We start from the raw sequence: 22,400 nt of genomic DNA, 5'->3' as shown, positions 1-22,400 counted from the left end.
CAGCAGGAACTGAGTGCTGGGGGTGGGGGGGGGGGGGGGCAGGAACAGGCGGCGGACAGAGTTCCTGACCGTGACCCCCCCAGACGGATCTGGCCCTGGCCGCTCGGGGAAAGCTCCGCTTTGCAAGGCTGGGGCTCGGTGGGCGTCGGGGCTGCAGCCCGGGTGGGCAGGTCTGGACTGCAGCCCGGGTGGACAGCTCTGGACTCCACAGCTCTGGGTGGGCGTCGGGGCTGCAGCGGGCGGGCTGCTCTGGCGGGAGCGGCCGGCAGGGGGCAGCAGAGCTTCCGGTCGCGCGGGCGCGGGACGCTGCGCCGGGCCCAGGTAGGCGCCCCCGGGCAGGGCGGGGCGGGGGGCGCCGCCGGGGGGTGCAGCGGCCGGGTTCGGACGCCGGGGCCGGGCAGACCGGGGAGGGCGGGCCGGGGGCACGGGAAGCCGCCCCCCGGGGGCCCGGCCCGGCCCCCTTTCCCGCGCACCCCCACATACCGCCCGGGCCCTTCCGCGGGCTCTTGCACGCCCCGCGGAGACGCCCCCCAGGGGCCGGAGAGCACAGTGGGCTGGACCCGCGCCCAGCCTCGGCGCCCCCAGTCCCGGGGGCCTCAGGGAAGCCCCTCCCCGGACAGCGGGCGCCGGCGGGAGGCTGGGAGCGGGCGCAGCCGCCGTGTCCGGCCGAGGACTCGAGGCCAGAAAGCCGGACCTGACTCGCCTCCCTTCAGTTAGGCTTCCCTCCTGCGTCTCGCGGGTGTCGGGGCGGGGGGCTTCCCGGCGGTGGCGGCCCCGGCCCGCAGCGCTCTCTCGTCCGGAAGCGGGAAAGATTCCGCCTCCTCAGGCCGTGAGGTGGGGAACGAGGCTCCCGTCTCCTCGGAGGGAGCGGCGGCTCCTCTCCTCAGCCGTGAGGCGGCGCTGTGGGAGTGTCCGTCCGGGCTGCTCTCCGAGTGGGGATCAAGCAGGTGTGAGGCCGTGCAGATCACTGGGAATCGATGGCGCGTGTCCCTGTGGAGGGTGACACAGTTACAGGGCCCAGCATGGAGGAAAAGCCGAGCCCGTGCCCCGCGGGCGGGCTGAGGGAAATGCATCCCTGCAGAAGAGAAAGTGTCGCGGTGCTCCCGGCCCCTTCTAAGGTCACGGGAGGTCGGGCCTGACGGTCCAGCAGGACGAATCGTGGAAGCGGTGAGTTCAGTGGAGGTGCGGCAGCCCATGCAGAAGCGCTGGGGACTGACCAGGAGAGAGGGGAGAAGTGAGGCTGAGGCGCTGCAGGGCCCTGAGTGGTGACCGCGAGAGGCAGGCAGAGCGCCCAGAGGCCCGAGGCGCCAGCAAGGACCGAAGAAAGCTCCGCTGCATTTGGGGGTGGAGGTTGAACCCCTGGGACAGAGCGGGGACTGTGAAGTGTTTTTAAATGAGTAGCGATTGCATTTGTGTTTTGAGGGATCAGCCGGCCTGTACTAGTGGGAAGCGTCTGCACGTGCACCTGATCTCAAAAATTATTTTACTAGTGACGGTCACATCTAATCACTGAAAATAATGTTTTCCCTATGTACCTGGATGGCACAAACATTGCAGAAACAGTGCTCAACTTAAAAAAAAAATGAGTTGCAAATTACAGGTAAGAAACCACTTGTATAAAACTTGAAGTATGTATTATATGTTATTTATGGGCACATTCTAATGTGTGAAAATAAAAATTGTTTTTTTTTGGGGGGGTCACACCCAGAAATGCACAGGGATCACTCCTGGCTCTGTGCTCAGAAATTACCCCTGGCGGTGCTCAGGGGACCATATGGGATGCTGGGAATTGAACCTGGGTCGGCTGTGTGCAAGGCAAACACCCTACCCGGTGTGCTATCGTTCCAGCCCTGAAAATAAAAATTGTTAATGACCCTTATATACATCAATGATCCTGAAACTTTAGCAATTCATTCAAATCAACTGGCAGCCTTGTTAAGAAACTTCAAGAGTTTGTAATTGAGTAGGTCTTTTACTCAAGAATCTGCATTTCTCAGAGTTTCTAGGTAATGGTGCTGCTACAGGTCCAGAGACAATAGCTTGACAAGCACAAGCATATGCCAGTTGGGGAGTCATTACCTGTTGGGAGGGAGCAGAACAGGACCGGGAGGATTCTGAAGGGACTTCAACCATACATACAATATTTTATTTCTTTTAGAAAGCTGCTTAAAACTTTATGATGTACTGTTAGTTGACAAAGTTGCTTGAGTTCTCATGATCTTAATCTTGAGCTTTTCCTGTGCTTGAAACATTTCAAGAAAGAGAAAGATCCTTTTTGTTGTGTGGAGAGTTGATTTGGCAGTAGAAGTAGATAATGGTCGCAAAAGGGCAGGCAGGAGGCCACTTGCTCGGACTTGCAAGGACGAGGGACAGGAGGCCTCCACAGGGCAGGTTAGCTAGATGGACATATAGTGTGGAGTGACTGGGTTGCGTTTAGGGGAGGAAGAAATCACTTGTTCTGAAACTTGAGCAAGTAGTTGCTAAGTTGCTAGTTGTACCTGTCAGACAGGGAACCCTGAGAAGAGGTCGAGACGGGAGGGGGCAACGGAGTCCCATTAGGGAATCCCAGACCTGGAAAGAACGACTGAGTGAGGTGACGGGAAAAATCTGAACATCACCAGCAGTTACATGGCTCAACCCCTTGTGTGTGGATGCAGGGACAGGGAGTGTGCAGAATGGAAAGCCGGCTTATGCTCCACCTCTAGGTCTGCCCTCCAGTGGCAGGGCTTGGCCCACCACTATCTGTCACTGAAGCATGCTTTATGCTTTTTTAAAAAAATGGAATCACTGTGTTAAGCACTGTGGTTTAAGCATGCCCCCCCCCCTTTTTAAATGTAGCACTGTAGCACTGTCCTCCCGTCATTCATCGATTTGCTCCAGTGGGCCCAGTAACATCTCCATTGTGAGACTTGTTGTTATTGTGTTTGGCATATCGAATGCACCACGAGGAGCTTGCCAGGCTCTGCCGTGCAGGCGAAGGCAAGATACTCTCGGTAGCTTGCCGGGCTCTCTGAGACAGGCGGAGGAATTGAACCTTGCTCGGCCAGGCTGGCTGTGTGCAAGGCAGATGCCCTACTGCTGTGCTATCCCTCTTTTCAAATACTAGAGGGAAATCAAAATCAAAAGAATAGTATTTTGCAATACTTGAAAAGTATATGAAATATAAGTTTCAGTGTCCACAGATGAAGTTTTGTTGGAACATAGTCATATTCACTTGACTTGTCTTCTCCAGGGCTTTTTTCACTCTGTGTCAAGAATTGGCAGAGCAATATGTGATCGCTCGTCACTTTTCACTGCTAACTTGGTGTGCAGCCTTTTGATCTGTAAACCTAAATAATCGCTCTCTGACTTACTACAGAAAAAGAATTTTTATCCCTGACCTAAGTTCTAAGTTGAAAGATGCTTGCTTACTTTCAGTAATGTAAAAGGAGATGGCAGCTGCTCTCTGTAAGCGCCCAGGGATAGTTCATTGGCTTAAGACCATGTTTTGCAAGCAAAAGGCTACAACTTCAATTCTGTAGCACCGACAATTCTGCCTGCATCTTGTGTGATGCAGGGAGCAGTTTCCAGCCATACCACAGCCCTAAGGCCCCCAGTAAGCCCCCACAGGAAGCACAGCCCTCCTTGGGCACAGACTGAAGAGCACAGCCTGTGGCAGGCCCTACATCCTGATTGGTGACCTCCAGGAGCACCATAATTAAGTGTGTGGACACCGCATCCCGCTGTATGTCTGACCCCGTGTGATCACAGCAGTAACAGTGAAGGGAAGAGGGGGGAACAAAAGTAAAAATAATTAGGTCAAAAAGCACCCTCTAAGAATCAGGTACTGATGGAGGATTTTAGCTAGGGTCAATTTCAGAAAACAAAACAGAAGAAAAGTGTCTGCTGTGGGCATAGGCTAGGGGTGGTGGTGGGAAATGGATCTAGTGAAGGCTTGGAATGTGGTGTGGCTGAAGCCCAACCAGGAACAGCTTTGGAACTGTCTTATCTGGTGGTGATTCAGTAACCAAAAAAAGGCAATAAAAAGAAAAAACTGAGACCCATATGTAAGGAGACAAATGCACAGATGGTCTAAGTTTTAGGGTTGTCTGGGTAGCGTCAGCGGTCTCAGACTACCATGTATTCGGTGTAGTGTGGCTCCCCACCCAGGCTCCTCAAGGTCGAGTGTGTTTCAGTTCTTAGAGGCCTTCAGCGCTGTGAGTAAGAACATCCAACAGGTACATGAAGAGCAGGGCCAATCAGTAGACACCCTTAAGTATGTCGCCTGGACACGTTTTCCCCATGCTGCCACTCATCAAAGGCCCTCCCGTTGATCGTCGATTTGCTCGAGCGGGCCCAGTAACGTCTCCATTGGAGACTTTGTTGTTACTGTGTCTGGCATATCCAATACTCTTGGTAGCTTGCCAGGCTCTCCGAGAGGGGCAGAGGAATCGAACTTGGGTCGGCCATGTTGGCCGCTTGTAAGGCGAACGCCCTACCCGCTGTGCTATCGCTCCAGCCCTCACAAAATGACCCCAAACTATTTATCCTGTTCTTAGGTGGGCTGGAGCAATAGCACAGCAGGTAGGGCATTTGCCTTGCATGAGGCCTACCTGGCCAACCTGGGTTTGATTCCTCTGCCCCTCTCGGAGAGCCCAGCAAACTACCGAGAGTATCTTGCCCGCATGGCAAAGCCTGGCAAGCTACCTGTGACGTATTCTATATGCCAAAAACAGTAACAGGTCTCACAATTTGTTGTGAGATGTTACTGGTGCCTGCTCGAGCAAATCAATGAACATCGGGAGGACAGTGCTACAGGTGCATTTTTGCTTGTCCTGTTTTCCTTCTTGGGTGCACATTTGCTAGCCCTTTGTATTCTAACACCTAAACTATCTGACCCTGGGGAATGTCCCATTCTTGGAGTATTTTGTCAGGGGATGATTTCTCATGTCTCCCTCTTTTTAATGTTTTTAAATGAGACCTCTTAGTACCCTGGCCATGCTGCTTCTTCGGGGGTTTCCTGGTGGGTGATGCTGGTCTCAGTTTCTGGAGGTGGTCCCACTGGATGGAGGGTGGTGGTGTTATTTCCAGACCTGGAACAGCTTCTTTTTTCCCCCCTTTTTTTTAATTGAATCACCGTGAGATATAGTTACAAAACTTTCATGTTCGAGTTTCAAGTTATACGATGATCAAATACCCATCCCTCCACCAGGGATGCACATTCTCTACCCAATGTCCCCAGTATTACCCTCCCTCCGTTTCCAACCATTCCCCTGCCTCTATAGTAGACAATTTCCCCCAGTCTCTAATTTTGTACATTATGGTTTGTAATATAGATACTGAGAGGCTATCATGTTTGGTCCTTTATCTACTTTCAGCATGCATCTCCCATCCCGAACAATCCCTCCACCCATCATTGACTTCGTAATCCCTTCTCTATTCCAGCTGCCTTCTCCCTCAGCTCATGAGGCAGGCTTCCAACTATGGAGCAATATTCCTGACCATTGTGTCTACTGTCCTTGGGTGTCAGTCTTATTTTATATTCCACAAGTGAGTGCAGTCATTCTATGTCTGTCCCTCTCTGTCTGACTCATTTCACTTAGCATGATACTCTCCATGACAATTCACTTATAAGCAAATTTCATAACTTCATCTTTCCTTACAGCTGCATAGTATTACATTGTGTAGATGTACCAAAGTTTCTTTAATCAGTTATCTGTTCTCAGGCACTCAGATGTTTTCAGATCCTGGTTATTGTGAACAGTGCTGCAATGAACAGAGATACAGATGTCATTTCTACTGTGCTTTTTTTGCTTCCTCAGGATATATGCCCAGAAGTGGTATTGCAGGGTCATATGGGAACTCAATTTCTAATTTTTTGAAGGAATGTCCATGTTGTTTTCCAAAAAGGCTGGACCAGTCAGCATTCCCACCAACAGTGAAAGAGCATCCCTTTCTCCCCACATCCATGCCAACACTTGTTGCTTTTGTTCTTTTGGATGTGTGCCAGTCTCTGTGGTGTGAGATGATATCTCACTGTTGTTTTGATTTGCATCTCCCTTGCAATTATTGATGTAGAGCATTTTTTATGTGCCGTTTGGCCATTTGTATTTCTTTTTTGAGGAAGCTTCTGTTCATTTTTTTCCTCCCCATTTTTTGTTGGGGTTGGAAGGGTTTTTTTTTTATACAGTTCTAGTGACTGATATATCCTGAATATTAACCCCTTACCACATGGGTATTGGGTAAATATTCTTTTCCATTCTGTGAGCTCTCTCTATTTTGGTCAGTGTTTCTTTTGAGGGCACAGCATCTTGATGCTGCAACAGATCATCAGTAAGATTAGCGTTCTAGGACCTGCAAGAATCCAGATGTTATTCATTTATTTATGTATTTATTTAATTTGGGGATTTTGGGCCACACCTGGTAATGCTCAGGGGTTACTCCTGGCTCTGTACTCAGGAAATTACTCCTGGAGGTGCTGGGGAGAACTTCATAGATGCTGGACCGAGCCCTGCCCGGCCACATGAATGGTGAATGCCCTGCCCACTGTACTATTGCTCCAGTCCAAGAATCCAGATTTATTTTCTTTCTTTTTTTCTTTCTTTCTTTTTCTTGGCTTTTTGGGTCATACCCAGTGATGCTCTGGGGTTACTCCTGACTACACTCAGGAATCACTCCTGGCAGTGCTCAGGGGACCATATGGGATGCTGGGGATCGAGCCCAGGCCATGTGCAAGGCAAACGCCTTCCCCACTCTGGCCCCTGCAAGAATCCAAATTTTTTTTTTAATTTTTTTTGGGGGGGGTCACACCCGGCGATGCTCAGGGGTTACTCATGATTCTGCACTCAGGAATTACTCCTGGTGGTGCTCAGGGGACCATATGGGATGCTGGGAATCGAACCCGAGTTGGCCGTGTGCAAGGCAAATGCCCTACCCGCTGTGCTATTGCTCCAGCCCCAAGAATCCAGATTTTAATCTCATTGTTGGACCACCAGCAAGAAACACCCTCCCACAGCTAAACTCACCAGTGGTTTTCCTGTTCTGTAAGCATACCCTTGCTCCCAATATTACATATAATAAAATGGTATTTCAAAATTCTAGCTTTGTGGGATTGAGGTTATTCCACCAATCCCAAGGAGCACCCACTCCTTCCCTTCTTGATAATCATTTGCTAATGTGAAAAACATCATTCAGATGCCTTTGGGTGGAAAACAGTTTTCTACTTCAAGATACTGATACGTTATAATGGGACACAACCATATACACATGTATTAAAGCAGGGCTTTCTAGAAGTCTACAATGATAGATCAGAGCCTCTTGCTGCAGGCCTAGATACTCAGCCTCTGACTTAAATGCTTCCAACGGGGTCATGCTTTGCTTCTCAATGACGGCCTGAGTTAAAAACCCTCAGTGTTTTTATATATTCTGAGATCAGACACATAAGGATTAATTCTTTCCCTGTAAAAAGGCTGCTGATTGCTATCTTTAGGTGGGTTAACATTTAAAAAAATACAGCAGATATGTTAACATTCAGCATATAAACTAGTAAGTATAATATTATAACATATTTTGGGGTGTTTGATATACCCTGACTTTTGAACATAATTTCTGACTCCCCAGGTGACCCTGGTTCCCGTAGTTGTTTTTGTGCCTTGCTGGGGCTAGGGATGTGTGTCTCTGTCATCTGTCCAGCTCAGGGTCATCTGAAGGAAGGGGAGTTTGGCTGTGGGAGGATATTTCTTGCTGGCAGTCCACCAGTGGTTTTCCACCAATGGTACTGTAAGCATACCCTTGCTCCCATGTTAACATCCCTGGCTTTTGCCAGGTGTCTCCTAACAAGAGTATAAAAAGAAACTCTTTTGGATTAGTCAGTGGATTGTGCATGTTTTTGAGCAGCCAAGGGTCCTTGAGAGTCAAAATTTAAAAATTGTAAGTACTTAAGACATAATAATATAGTATGATGTATATATGTTATTCAATTCAATTCAATTGGCCCTCCCGTTGATCGTCGATTTGCTCGAGCGGGCGCAGTAACGTCTCCATTGGAGACTTTGTTGTTACTGTGTCTGGCATATCGAATACTCTCGGTAGCTTGCCGGGCTCTCCGAGAGGGGCGGAGGAATCGAACTCGGGTCGGCCATGTTGGCCGCTTGTAAGGCGAACGCCCTACCCACTGTGATATGTTATTAGTATGATGTATATATGTTATACATAAGAAATACAGTATATAATATCGTTGTGGGGTCATGATCAAAAGCCTACCAGAGACCAAAAAATTAGAATTTGGAGGAGTCTATTGACAGCGGCAGGCAGACTATCTGCCAGGCCAGAGCAACGACTCACAGAAGCAGCACTGGTCTTTATTAGGGGAAAAAAAACTCACCCAGGTGCCCCAGAGCACTTTCGTAAGCACCTGAAAAATTTGTTTAGCACACAGGATCCACATTCTGGTGCCCAGTAAGTACACACTAGCACAGCACAGCAAGCGTTGCTAGGAAGTTAGAAAAAGAGGTTCTAGCAGGAGTCCCTTTAGCCATTAACCTTTAACTTTTAATCATTCCTTTAGGGCCCAGCCCATTGTTTCTGTTTGCAGTCCTAGGGACTTTAGTTCTGTGTACTTATGGGATGACAGCTAAATCAGTTAAAAAAGAAATTTCTTAAAAACTAAATTTCTCAAAAAAAAAAAAAACCAAACCTAAATTTCTCGTTCCTCCCTTTCAGTCTCCCTTGTACAATATATATTATATATATATGTATATATATAATAATTGTATATACATTTATCAGGTTTTCCCTATGCAGCAAATGCTGGTAGACAGTGTGCTAGTTTTCTTTAAAATGAGCTGTAACGTGCAGAACATTAGAATAGATATTTATAAATACATAAGTATATTGGTATAAATACATAAGTATTTGCATAATGAATAACAGCCATTAGCCATAAATTATTTGGTGTGTTAGTATTCTGAATGTATGAAAATAGAAGAATTTGATGATCTGGACAAGCCCTGAAAATTTCTTTGGCATCAAACACTTCGTATATACATGTATTACTTGGATGGATAGATAGATAAGTAGGTAGGTAGATAGACGACAGATAGATAGGAGCTGGTAGTTCCCTGGTGGCTATGAGGTGGAAAGGACAGCCGGCAGCCCTCAGCCTGGAGAAGAGGATTTGCCTCTTTCTCCGGATCCACCTTAGCCATCCCTGGAATGGAGCCCAGCCCCGCTAGCCTTGGGCCACCCCTGATCCACTGATGGGTGCAGCAGGCTCAGTTCCCGGCACCCATCTTCCCGGCTACAGCGAGAAATTGCTCTTTGCAGGAAAGGAAAGGCTGCCCAGGGCCTTCCCCGGAACTTTCAGGTCATTGCCTTCCCACATAATAGAATGTTGGGAGCAGACGAGCAGTGAAGCAAAAGCACTTTTTTTTTTTTTTGGAGGTTTTGGAGGAAGCGGGGAGGGAGAGAAAGAGAGCGCAGTCTTCCTCAAAAGCTGAGAGTCTCAGTGCACATCCCATTGTTGAAGCAGGAAGGCTGGGAGCGCATGGCGGGGAGACGCGGGCACCACAGGGGCCGACCATTCTGTTGGCTTTTCCACCTCCCTGCGAGCCCGAGCCGGTTGCTAGGGTGCTTGCCAGGGGGGAGTAGTTGATAGTCTACTTTGAAATTCCTTTCCTCTCCTTTGTTCTGCTGGAGCTTCTCTCCAGGGACGCTGCCTGCTCCGGTGTGTGCTGGTGTCAGATAAAGGTCTTATCAGTCCCCGTATCCCCAAGGTAGGCTTCCTCAGCCATGGGCTGTTGGTTTTATTGTTTCCCAGGAATTATTGCCTTGAGGTCCCTTCCCTGTCAATCTGCCTGCCTCATATTTATATGTTGCTGGGACATTAAATTATCTCAAGGGATACCCTACAATCCTTAGTAGAAATGAATTATATTCATCAAACACTTTCAGTGATCTTTGTTGGGGAGCCACACCTGGCTCAGCGGCTCTGCACTCAGGAGTTGCTCCTGATGGTTTAAAGGGATCAAACTCCATGCCCCTGCTATAGGATCATTACCCCAGCCCGTGCATTCCAGCTTGGACTCCAGAGGCCAGGTCGATGTCGCGGAAGCAGGGAACTGGGGAGAGGGGCTGGGTCTGCTTTCGCCTGCCCTCTGTTTCTTATTACTTATTTTTGTTTTATTATTGTTATATATTAATATTATTATTATTGTTTCTTATTTCTGTGGGCAATTTAGAACGTGACTTGTTATGAGTAATATAGATGGGCTATTTGTAACCCTGCAAGGTATTCTTAAAGTATTAAAGCAATTTTCACAGTTTTTAAAATACCCAGAGATTAACAACATTTAAGATTGTCTTTGAGGTTTCTAATTTTAGTATACCACATTACTAGTTCTATTACATGTTAAAAATACCTTTAAGCAGAAATACTTCCCATGAAACTCCAGCATGCAGATACGCCTAACTTCAGCACCAACAAGTTGATTTTATAGTCTTCCTTCACTGTCTGTATAGTATGTTAAATAAAATAAATAAAGGCCCTCCCATTGATCATCGATTTGCTCGAGCGGGCCCAGTAACGTCTCCATTGGAGACTTTGTTGTTACTGTGTCTGGCATATCGAATACGTCAAGGGGAGCTTGCCAGGCTCTGCCGTGCGGGCAAGATACTCTCGGTAGCTTGCCGGGCTCTCCGAGAGGGGCAGAGGAATCGAACTTGGGTGGGCCATGTTGGCTGCGTGCAAGGCAAACGCCCTACCGCTGTGCTATCGCATGTTGCTGCAGGAAATACTCCTATAGGCATTCATTATTCTTAGTTTTGACTTAACACCTGGCAGCAAGATAGACAGACCTGGAGATAGTTATTTTACCAGACAAACTGACTTACAATTTGGTTTGCAAAAAGTGGTTCTTTTTCCCTCAGTGACTCCAGCAGGGGAGACTTGCTGGGCTGATTTAAAGCCCCCTGTGCTATAGCTGTTGTTTAGGGGGGGTCAACAAGTGCATCTACTTGGGAGGAGGCTTTCCTGGGCAGGGGAGAGTGAGAGCGACTCTCAGTCTTCCTGGGATTCTTAAAAAAAAAAAAAAAAAATCCTCCCCCTTTCACTCTCTTCCTGGGATTCTTAATACTAAAGTCTGATATCTGTTTGTTAATAAAGATTTTCAATTATTAATCTTTTTGCATGCATCTCTGCATAAAAACTTGCATCTCTATCTAAGTTACAATGCCATAACTTAAGTTTACCAAGGTGGTATTTGAAATAGCACATATTTTTGCTAAATAGCTCTAGAAATTGAAGTAATCGCAGATCAAATATTCCTAAGTATATCAAGGCTTTGTTTTACTCTTTTGCCTCTTAATCACATTGGAAATCTGAATCCTAGAATTGGAAATAATTAGTAAGAGCAACTTTATTTCAACCCCACTTTAATTAAAAATTCTGCAAAATAAAATTACGTGGAAATTATTAATAAGAGTAAGTATTTTAACTTTATATTAGTCAAAAAATATTGAAGGACCAGGCAAAATTTCCCTGTTTTGATAACAGGAGCCAGTTCTGATAATTAAACTCTGCTAATAGAAAAGCTTTATATCCAAATTTTGGATTCCAAATGAGTATGTTTTAGACTAAATTGTCAGTTTTCAAACTATTTTTTATTCACTCTTTTAATCCATAAGTATTTTAAGATTAGATATTTTAATAATTCTTTGTAATGGTTGTTATGATTTGACATTGTTCTTGTGTAATTCATTGCTGCCTCCGAAGATATTATTCTCATTTTAAAGAATGGTATTATTCTCATTATAAATATATAATTCTCATTTGTTAGAAATGCTAACAAATTGAACTGATAAATAGGAGTTGATTTGGCCTGAAAGATACTTAAACAGTTTTTCAATACTTAATACTTTAATCATTTAAATATATATTTCAATTTTTCTCGATAGTAATCCACTATTTCACAATTATAGTACTTTACTATTAAAAGAATTATTCATCCTTAAAAATTATTTTTTGTTAAATTTAACCCTTTTGTCGATAGAAGAATTCCCATAGCATGATTTCTAAAGATACTTTAGTCCGTAGTGAAAATCAATGAGCCTGAGTTTGTAGAAAATTTCTAAAAGCAAAACATATACATTTAAACATAAAAGGAAGTCTGGTTATTACCAAATTTTTAGATACAATTATATATATATGAGAACATTTAAATTACATTTATGAAAACAAAGAACATTTTCCTTGATTTAATTTATTTGTAAAACAGACTCATTTTTAATTGGACTTGCATTAGACCTATGAGAAAGTAATTTTCTCACTTTCTGTATTTTAGGCTACAATAATACTATCTTAGCTTTAACATTTATATATTCTACGTACATGCGTAAGGACAGACAGACGAATTAACCACACACATAGTGTGACCATGCATATTCACACACATGTGCATGACCTATGGGTTGGTTGTATCTTTAGGAAGCAAGTGTGTATGAGGGTTGCAGTGGAGGTCAGTCAAAGAGAGGAAATTGTCTCTGCTTCATATAGGACTTGGTAAAAAAAATCACCTCTATTAGGAGAGAGGAAGGCTCAGTTTCACCTGCCCAGCTGCTGTTAGCAGTCCCATTTATGGCTGCCCCCGTTCTACATTTTTGACTTTCTGCGAATTCCTGATTCTTTCTGATAAATAGGAAGTTAATAGGAAGTTAGCAGCAATTGTGCGGCTTTTTAACATCGGCTAGTTTAGGCTTAGTTTGGGCTTAGTGGGAGGCTTAAGCTAATGGGCAAAAACCCAGACCACTTGCTAAGAGCCTGGCATTCTCTGTAACTTTCTTGTTAATGGGGGGGAAAATGCAAAGAGCCCAATTTTCATTTAAAAGGACTTGCACAAAACCCCTATCTTCCTGCAACACAAAGACCTCTGTAACACAAAGACTGTTTTCCTATAACAACTCAAGTAACAGAGCAGGAACAGCTTTGTAACTCCGTATCTCATGGTGATTCAATTAGAAAATAAAACAGCCCCTACAAAACTGGAGCCTTAGTCCTTTGCTAAATTCCTTCCCACCTGGGGTTCCTTTTCCTTCTCTTCCACTTTTCAATAAAATTGAGCATTTTTATTATGCACTATTTTCATTGTTGAAAATAATTGAAGGACCCGGAACCGTGGACCCACACTGAGACCCACGTCATTGCTTCTGCGTCATTGGTATACCCAAACGGACACATTAAATGATGGCCAAATAAAAGTAAGCCCAGGATAATAAGGCATTATTATTTTCAGCTTTTCTAGCTCTGAGGGAGAAAAAATAACATTTTGGTTAGCAGACAGGCGTTTTAAGAGAAGAAAAAAGTAAATGTTTCATTTTACTCACTATAAGATGCAGTTTACCTTCCGCTATGGAGTATAGGCGAATAAGAGGCATTGTTAAAATTTGTAAAAGTAAATAGGCGAATAAGAGGCATTGTTAAAATTTGTAAAAGTAAAACATTCCATTTAAACGTAGAATACTCAGTAGGAAGCCATCCTCATTTGTGCTTTCTGCTTGCCAGTGAGGAAACAATTGTTCCAGCATGGCGAAACCTGTGGTGGGCCCTTTGAGGGTTATGTAACAAAGACACTGTCCAGCGGCTGGCTCCCGCTCTCCATGGGCGGTGGGCCTACCCCAGCACTCGGCGGGCACTCATTCTCCTCTGGGTCCCCCTCAGTTTCATCCCCACAATTCTGTCGATGGCAACAGCTGTTACTGCTGTGGATCGGGTTATGTCATCTCAGAGAACCCTTATCCCATTTGGGCTTGTCTTTCTCTCAAAATATGGCCTATTTCCTAGTCTTTCTTGGGTGCAATTTTGCTTGGCCTATTACCTGTTCTGTTCTTTCCTGGGTGCACATTTGCAAACCGTTTTTATTCTAAGCTCTAAACTGTTTTTGCCCGGTGGTCCCCAACCATGGTTGTCTTGTTATGGGGGACGACTTCTCATCAGCTGTCTCCTGTCAGTGTGTATGTACCTGGTAGTCAGCTGGCACATACTAGTCACTCTCCTTGTCAAAAAGGTTCCTTCCTTTTGTTTCTTTTTTCTTTTTACCTCGTGGGTGTGTTGGGTCACACCTGGCAGTACCTGGGTTTTACTCTTGCTTTGTGCTTAGGAATCACTCCTATTAAGCTTAGGGAACTTTAGTGTTATGTCAGCTGCGTGCCAGGCAAGTGCCTTACCCCTGGACCATTTCTCCAGCCTTAGTTTCCGTTTTGTAGCCTAAGAAGCCTCTGCCTCAACTAGATGAGCTTTTTCTCCTGACCCTGCTGCCATTCCACAACCAATTCCCATTCCTGCCACAGGCCTCCTGCCTGTGCCCATGTCTAGCCCACTGGCAAGGGGCTTGTGCCCTCTAAGTGATCCCTCAGCTCTCCACTCAACTGCTTTCTGGGGTCTCTGGGCCTCTCCTCTTCCCCCCAAATGCACCTTTCACTCCTGCTGAAGGATAGTCTTTTCTTTTTAAAAATGGCATGGAGCTTTCGAGGCCCTTCCAAGGAGCAGACACGTTCTTGGCGCGTGAGGATGGCCTTCACATATGCAGGCAAGGGCGGGTGAGAGACATTGTCACCTTTGGTTCTGCCATGTAGTCACACCTTCATGGCAATAAGTTGACTGTTGTTTCATTTTATATTTGGGGAAATTCCAGAGAATGACAACATGGAGCAGAAATCCCAGGATGGTAGAAGAGGCCCCCCAAAGAGAGAAGTGCCCCCCATGGTGGGGCTGCTCCTCGCCATGGCCCTCATGAACGTGCTGCTCTACTTCGGCCTGAACTGGCTCTTCCTTTCCCCTCAACGCTCTGTAGTGGATTCCAGTCTCTGCCCCCCTGGTTCCTTCAGAATGGGACAGATGAGAAACTGCTCGCCCTGGCTGTCCTGTGAGGAGCTGAAGACAGAAGTGAGACAGCTGAAGCGTGTGGGGGAAGGAGCTGTGAAGAGGGTAAGTGACTGCTGTGAAGCCAGGGGGTGTCCCTGTGAGAAAGCAGCTCCCACCCAGCATGTGTGCATAGCCATTAACCTGTCTCCCCTTCACCCACTGAGCCTTCTGAGACTTGGTCATTGTAAAATAATCTAATGGAAGGAAAAACAGCCAGTGGGCTAAAGAAGCATGTCACTTGGCTTTATAAGAATTGAAAGTTAGAAGCAATAGGGAATGTTTAGTTATGGTCCACTTGATATAGAATATAAGCAGCATAAAAAATGTTTTATGATGGTAAATGAAAAAAGGCAAAATATACTGTGGTATATATACTATTTTCACAAGTCTAAGATTTATGTATTACATAGAAAATATGAAACTGATAAATTATGCTAGAGTGAAGAGTTATAAGCAACTTCATCCTATATTTCAAATCTATAAGGGTGTTCTAATGGGTTTTATTTTTTTCTAAAGAAAAGCTGATGGGTTAAATTTAGTTCTCAGGTAGAAGCTCCAAGAGCCCTTGTCTCATGGCAACCAGAATTGCTCTGTGTTCTCTGGTTATGGTTTCCTTGGCAACGGAGATTTACTGACGAAATAGAGGCCAGAGGCAATTAAGGGTGGGTGGACAGACGCACTTCCTTTGTGAGAAGTATCCAGTGATTTGCAGTGTGGGGGAGGGGGCTGCAACTATGGGCCTTTTGATAAACTGCTAGCTTTTATTCTCAGAGACTTTAGAAAGCAGAGAAAAATTTTCCCCACCCCATCTAGGTTCTTTAGATGCTGGGGAGGTAAATAAATTAATATCAGACAGATTAAGAGGAGAAAATCAAAATTTATTAACGAGCTATAGAGAATTTGAACGACTACAAATTATAAAGTGAAACAGCAGAACATGGATGTATAGATAGATAGATAGATAGATAGATAGATAGATAGATAGATAGATATAAATCCTGAATATATATTATATCATGGATATATATATCCCATCTTAAAAGAGACTTGGGGACGAGCTAGAGCGATAGTACAGCGGGTAGGGTATTTGCCTTGCACAGGGCCAACCTGACCAGCATCCTATATGGTCCCCTGAGCACCACCAGGAGTAGTTCCTGAATGCAGAGCCAGGAGTAACCCCTGTGACCCAGAAAGCAAAAAAAAAAAAAAAAGATGGGAAATCAAAAGAGACATGATGAGGAGATGACTTTTACTCTGAAAACAAAAGATCATTTTCTCAGAACTAGCTCTCTGATAAACCTGCCCCTGAGTGATGCCCACCTAACTGCGTTCTTCTGGCTCAGAGATCCCCAGCTGGAAATAAAAGTCGAATCTCTGGTTTTTGGTCTTGTTTGATATTGTTAATGATGCCAGTGGGTTCCTCTGGTGACATATGAAGTAGGGAGGAGAAAGACCCCCTGGAGAGAGGGAATCTGCCCTTTTTCTGCCCACCTCTGCCATCCGGGGCAGCTGGGGAAATCTAGGCTGTGAAAGTAAAGGACAGTCCTCACCCTTACCCAGGCCTTTAGCCTCCCTGCCTTCCCCTCACAGAAAAGGATTTTGGGAGGAGCCCAGCAGTGAAGTCTGACAGTGTTATTCTTCTGCATGTGGACTTCATGCCCACACCTGCTCCCCCTCCTCTAAGTGTGAGGGCAGTTGCAAGGGAAAGGGGGGGGAGAGGAACACAGGGACGGTAGGGATGAGAATGTCAGAGAGTGCAGGCCCCCAGGCTGCAGCCTCTGAGCTTCCTGCTGAGGCACCATCCAAGGAAGGGTGGTTCACCAGGTAGAGGAGTCATCATTCCTCAGAAGGTTAGTCCATTAGGTGTTCTCCAGCATAGTGGAGGCAAGTGCCTGACCTGCTGTTGCCTCTCTTCCATCCAAAAGATATGTTAAAGGAAGAGTCAGACAGGAGAAGAGGCACTTGCATTAAGTCAAAATAGGCCCAAGAGAGTAAGGCGGGTAGGGTGCTTGCCTTGATTGTGGTCAATCTGGGTTTGATTCCTGCACCCCAAATTGTCTCTGATCTCTCCCAGGAGTGATCCCTGAGTGCTGGTCCCGGAGTTAGCCCTGACCATTGCTAGGTATGACCAGAAGCAAAGCAAAAAACCATGAAGTGAAACCAGAAAACAGAGTAATTGGTTTTTTGAAAGATTCCGTTCATCATTCATTGTAGATACCAAGAGTATCTCGCCTGCAAGGCAAAGCCTGGCAAGCTACCCGTGATGTATTCGATATGCCAAACATAGTAACAAGTCTCACAATGTTACTGGGCCCGCTGGAGCAAATTGATGAACAACGGGAGGACAGTGACAGTGAAGAATATTTATTTATTTATTTTTGATTTTGTTACTTTTGCCAGTGGTATCAGATCATGGAAGATATCTTTAAGATCAAGTCTTGGAGTGTTCTGCCTACATTTCCTCATTGTTCTTTATAGTTTCTGGTCAGATCTCAAGGTCTTTGATCCACTTTGAATTGACTTTTGTATAAGGTGTGAGCTATGGATCCTGTTTTAATTTCTTACTTGTTTTCTTAGCACCATTTGTTGAAGAGGATAATTGTTACTCCATTTCATGTTCTCAGCTCCTTTATCAAAAATTAATTATCTATATGCGATTTTGTTCCTGGGTATTGAGTTCTGACCCGTTGGTCAAAGAGCCTATCTTATTCCAGTACTATGTAGTTTTGTTCACTATAGCTTTATAATACAGTTCTGAACAGGTAATAAAATACCTCCCAATTTCTTTTCTTTTTTTTTTCTTTTTGGTTCACACCCAGCGATGCTCAGGGGTTACTTCTGGCTCTGCACTCAGAAATTACTCCTGCCAGTTCTTGGGGGACAATATGGGATGCCAGGGATTGAACCTGGTGAAAGGCTAGAGTGAGGCAGAACAAGAAGCCATGACAGGATGCACTTCAGCAAAGCAAGCAGTAGGCAAAAGTTTCTGTTTCCCGAAGACTGGTGTTTCTGTTTCCCCAGAAGTTTGTAGTTAGAGTTACTGGAAAGACCCCCCACACCGCATCCCTATCCGCTTAATCAGTAAGCAACATGTCCTGTTGTCCTATTCTGTAGCCTGGTACTGAAAAACCCGCAAAGCATAACCTCCTGCTGACTATGCTTACATCATCAAAGTTGTTGCCTGCTAACAATGCTTATGTTATTAAGGATATAAAATCCTGCTGTAATAGGGGCTTGGGTTCTTGTCAAGACTCCACTGCGTTGAATGAGACTTGGACACTAGCTCGAGCTAGCAATGAAAGTCCTTTGCTCTTGCATTCTCACATGTGGAACTGGTTTCTCTGTGAATGGGAAACCCCAAACCTGTGTATAACACCAGGTTGGCCACATGCAAGGCAAACAAACACCTTACCTGTTGTACTATTGCTCCAGCTGCTCCAGTGCCAAAATTATTTATTTTTCAGTGTGACTTTGGCAATTCATGGTCTTTACTGATTTCCATATAAACCTTTTATTCACTTTTCTAGGTCCTTGAAGAATGTCATCTGAATTTGGATGGGGATTGCATTGAATCTATATAATAGCTTAGGTAGGGCAGTCATTTTAACAATATTGATTCTTCTGATCCATGCGCCTGGGATATTTTCTCCATTTCCTAAGGCCTACTCTTTTCTCTTTCCTAAGTGATTTAAAGTTACAGTATTAGATCTCCCACGTCTTAGATACTTGATGTTTTAGGATGCTGTTTTTTTTTTTTTTGAGTCACACCCGGAATTACACAGGTGTTACTCCTGGCTCGTGCACTCAGAAATTACTCCTGGTGATGCTCAGGAGACCATATGGGATGCTGGGGATTGAACCCGGGTCACTACTTTGCTATATTGGTTCATTGTTCTTAGGAACTTTTCATGAACTTTTCACGAACTCTTTAGGGTCTTTTATGTATATCATCATGTCATCTGTAAATAGTGATAATTTGAGTTTTTCTTTTCCGATTTGGATTCCTTTGATTTGTTTTTCTTGCTTGCTTGCTGTAGACAGGACTTCACTGTCTACACAGCGAAGTATTTCACTGGCTGTGGGCATGTTATAGAGGGCCATCATTATATTGAGGAAGATTCCTTCCACCCCTATTTTCTAGAGGTTTTTATTATGAATGGATATTGAATCTTGTCAAAGGCTTTCTCTGCATTCATTGATATGATCATCTGATTATTATCTTTCTTTTTACTAATGTGTCTACAGTTTTGTTAACTGATTTGTGTATGTTGAACCATCCTTGCATCCCTGGAATGAATCCCACTTGATTAGGGCTTATAATTCTTTTGATATTTTGATGGATTCAGTTAGCTAGGATTTTGTTAAGATTTTTGCATCAATATGCATCAGGGACATTAGTTTGAAATTATATTTTCTGGAAGTGTTTCTGTCTGCTTTGGACATTAGTATAACTTGACTTCATGGAAGGTGTTAAGAAAGATCCCTGTGTGTTATTTTGGAAGAGCTTAAGGAGTAAAGGCAGTAAATCTTATTTGAAGGTTTGATAGAATTCACCAGTTACCCCATCTGGCGTAAGACTTGTTCTTGGGGAGCTGTGGAGGCATATACAGGTTGCATATCTGGGGCATCATGGCAACTGCTTCTGTCACTGATGGAGGCTGTAAATCCTTCAGTGTGATGTCCTCTGTGGTTTTGTTCTAGGTCTTTCTGTCTGAGTGGAAGGAACGCAAAGTTGCTCTCTCACGCCTCACCAGTCTGGAGATGCAAGAGGATTTCCTGCATGGACTTCAGATGCTCAAATCTCTACAGAGCAAACACGTTGTCACACTGCTTGGCTACTGTGAGGAAGACAACACTGTCCTCACTGAGTACCACCCCTTAGGCTCCTTGAGCAACTTGGAAGAGACTCTGAACCTTCCCAAGTACCAGCACATGAACACGTGGCTGCAACGACTGCAGCTGGCCATTGCTTATGTGAGTATCATTGACTACCTGCACCGCAGCCCCATGGGCACGCGGGTCATGTGTGACTCCAATGATTTGCCCAAGACGCTGTCCCAGTATTTGCTGACCAGTAACCTTAGCATTGTGGCCAATGATCTGGATGCCCTGCCCCTGGTGAACCACAGCTCTGGGACACTGGTGAAGTGTGGCCACAGGCAGCTCCACGGAGACTTTGTGGCCCCAGAGCAGTTATGGCCCTATGGGGACGACGTGCCTTTTCAGGATGACCTCATGCCACCGTATGATGAGAAGGTTGATATTTGGAAGATTCCAGATGTCTCGAGTTTCCTTTTGGGACATGTGGAAGGGAGTGATATGGTCCGCTTCCATTTGTTTGACATTCATAAGGCATGTAAGAGCCAGACTCCTGCAGAAAGGCCCACTGCTCAGGCTGTGCTGGATACTTACCACAAGGTTTTGAGTTCACTCAGAGAGACGTTAGTGCCTCAGACAAGAGAAATGCTCTAAGATCCAGTCCTGTGACTAACAGGAAAGGAGATTAAGGGAGATAGAATCATTGCAGGAACTTTGCTTACTGAGTGTTTATGAGTCCTGCCTCTCCTGGTGATCCAGAAGGAAGGTGCTAAGCTAGAGCAAACAACTCGATTGAATTTCCCACCAATCATTCCCAGGTGAAGATCTGGACAAACTGATCCCAACCAATCTGTGAAGGAAGAGACTTCACCTACCTGAATAATTCATCTTGTAAGCTAGTGAGTCATGTATATAGAAAAGTTCTTTAAATTGCCATCAATAAAGAGTGATTAGTTATCCAGTGTACATTTTGGCCTCATTTCTTCTTCACATGGCAATCAGTGTTACGAGTGTGCGTGTATGCTTGTGTGTGTGGGTGTGGGTAGGGTGTGAGTCATGTGGTGGCCATGAGGGGAGTTTTCACTCTTTAGAGTGACTGTCCACAGAGCCCCTATGCCAACCCCTGTGCAGCTTCTGGGGAACAATATCATGCTTTTTTTTTACTTTGTAGGAATAGGAATATTTAAAACAGTGAATGTGATTGAATTCTATCAACCAGTAATTGATACTGAATGAATCCTTCCAGAAACCTTCCTTTGTTGCTACATATATAGCACATTCTAGGTCTGGCACACACAGTCATCACTGGGCGAAGTCAGTATTTTCCTTTTGAATGGCAACAGGCTCAGGAGCGAAGTTCTATCCCAGGGTCTAACTCAGAACAGCTCCTGAAATCCAAGATCTGCATTTACCCTTGGACCCCGGGTGATGCTGGTGCTGGTCTAGGCACCACATTTTGTGATCCTCTCTGCCCCTACCTCTCAGAGAAGCACCCTAGCACTGTATAGCACTGTCCTCCCGTTGTTCATCGATTTGCTCGAGCAGGCACAAGTAACGTCTCACAACAAATTGTGAGACTTGTTGTTACTCTTTCTGGCATATCGAATACATTGCAGGGAACTTGCCAGGCTTTGCTGTGCGGGCAAGAGACTCTGGGTAGCTTGCCAGGCTCTCTGAGAGGGGCGGAGGAATCAAACCTGGGTCGGCCATGTCGGCCCTGTGCAAGGCAAATGCCTTACCTGCTGTGCTATCCCTCCAGCCCTTAGAGAAGCACCCTAGGCTGCAGAATAGAGGGGTGTGTTGTATGTTGTCAGGATTATTGTTCCTTATCCCACTTCTTGGGGATAATTCGTCCTATGATTAGAAAAAAAATTGCCCATAGTATACTAAAGGCCAACCCTTCCCATTTTTATTGAGGAATGGTGATCTACAATACTTGTGAATTCACAAAATAATGGTGGGTGGGTGCTGAGACTGTGCTGCATTTAGTGCTGCATTAGGTGACCCAGAGAGCTGCCTCCCCTCCTCTTGAGGCCTCCCCAGCAGAGACAGAAAGAAAGAGAAATGGGGGGTGGGGAAAGAGAGGACCACAGCCAGATGGTTAAAATGGCCCATTCAGTTTTATGCAGAGCTGTTAGCATACTTGTAGAACATCTGAGGGGGGGATATAGGTGTGATTAATCATTTACATAGATAAAACATCTGGAAATTTACATAGATAAAACATAGGAAAGTCTCTTGGGGAGATGGACATCTACATTGCTTTTATCTTTTCCTCTAGTTGTGTAGGTTATCAATACTTGCAGTTCCCAACACTTAGTTCTCTGGAATCTGAGAGCAAGCAAGTCTTTTAACTAGTTCTCTGGGCTGGTGAGAACAAGCAGGGTTTGTACTGTAAATCCCAGACTAAGTCTCCTCAGACCAGTTCAGCTTGTCCTTCCCCATGGGGGTTTTGTCTCTTAAGTCATTACAGTTTGAATCATTTATACTTTCTAGACTGTCCCCCTTCGATGCTGGGTAGCTTTGCCAGTCACTAGGGTCCATTCCAGTCCCATGGCAGGACTTCCCGTTTGGTGTGTTAGGAACTACAGCAACTGAAGCCTGAGTCAAGTAATTATGACCAATGTCCAAGAAGAGATATATTTCAGAGTCAATCTGATGTAGGCAGGTAGATAGGGAAAGGCTCTCT

At 45.1% G+C, this 22,400-nt stretch overlaps 1 protein-coding gene across 1 annotated transcript; it reads left to right on the top strand.

Moving 5' to 3' along the window:
• The first annotated feature begins 302 nt into the window (after nt 1-302).
• On the top strand, nt 303-20,648 carry POMK (protein O-mannose kinase). Its single transcript, XM_056116871.1, has 3 exons — nt 303-321; nt 14,664-14,956; nt 19,595-20,648. The coding sequence occupies exons 2-3, from the start codon at nt 14,675-14,677 to the stop codon at nt 20,363-20,365; spliced, it is 1,053 nt and encodes a 350-aa protein (XP_055972846.1). The 5' UTR covers nt 303-321; nt 14,664-14,674; the 3' UTR covers nt 20,366-20,648.
• The last annotated feature ends 1,752 nt before the right edge of the window (nt 20,649-22,400 follow it).

The sequence above is a fragment of the Sorex fumeus genome, unplaced genomic scaffold (genome assembly GCF_029834395.1).
Source record: "Sorex fumeus unplaced genomic scaffold, SorFum_2.1 ptg000033l, whole genome shotgun sequence".
Lineage (NCBI taxonomy): Eukaryota > Metazoa > Chordata > Mammalia > Eulipotyphla > Soricidae > Sorex > Sorex fumeus.
Note: the sequence above shows the minus strand (reverse complement) of the source record. Positions and strands in the feature narration are given on the sequence as shown.

What these genes read in the sequence shown, in the direction of transcription:
- POMK (XM_056116871.1), top strand. Translation starts at nt 14,675, where the DNA reads ATGGAGCAGAAATCCCAGGATGGTAGAAGAGGCCCCCCAAAGAGAGAA. An exon ending in GGGAAGGAGCTGTGAAGAGG is followed by an intron (nt 14,957 to 19,594) that starts GTAAGTGACTGC and finishes GTTTTGTTCTAG; the next exon opens with GTCTTTCTGTCTGAGTGGAA.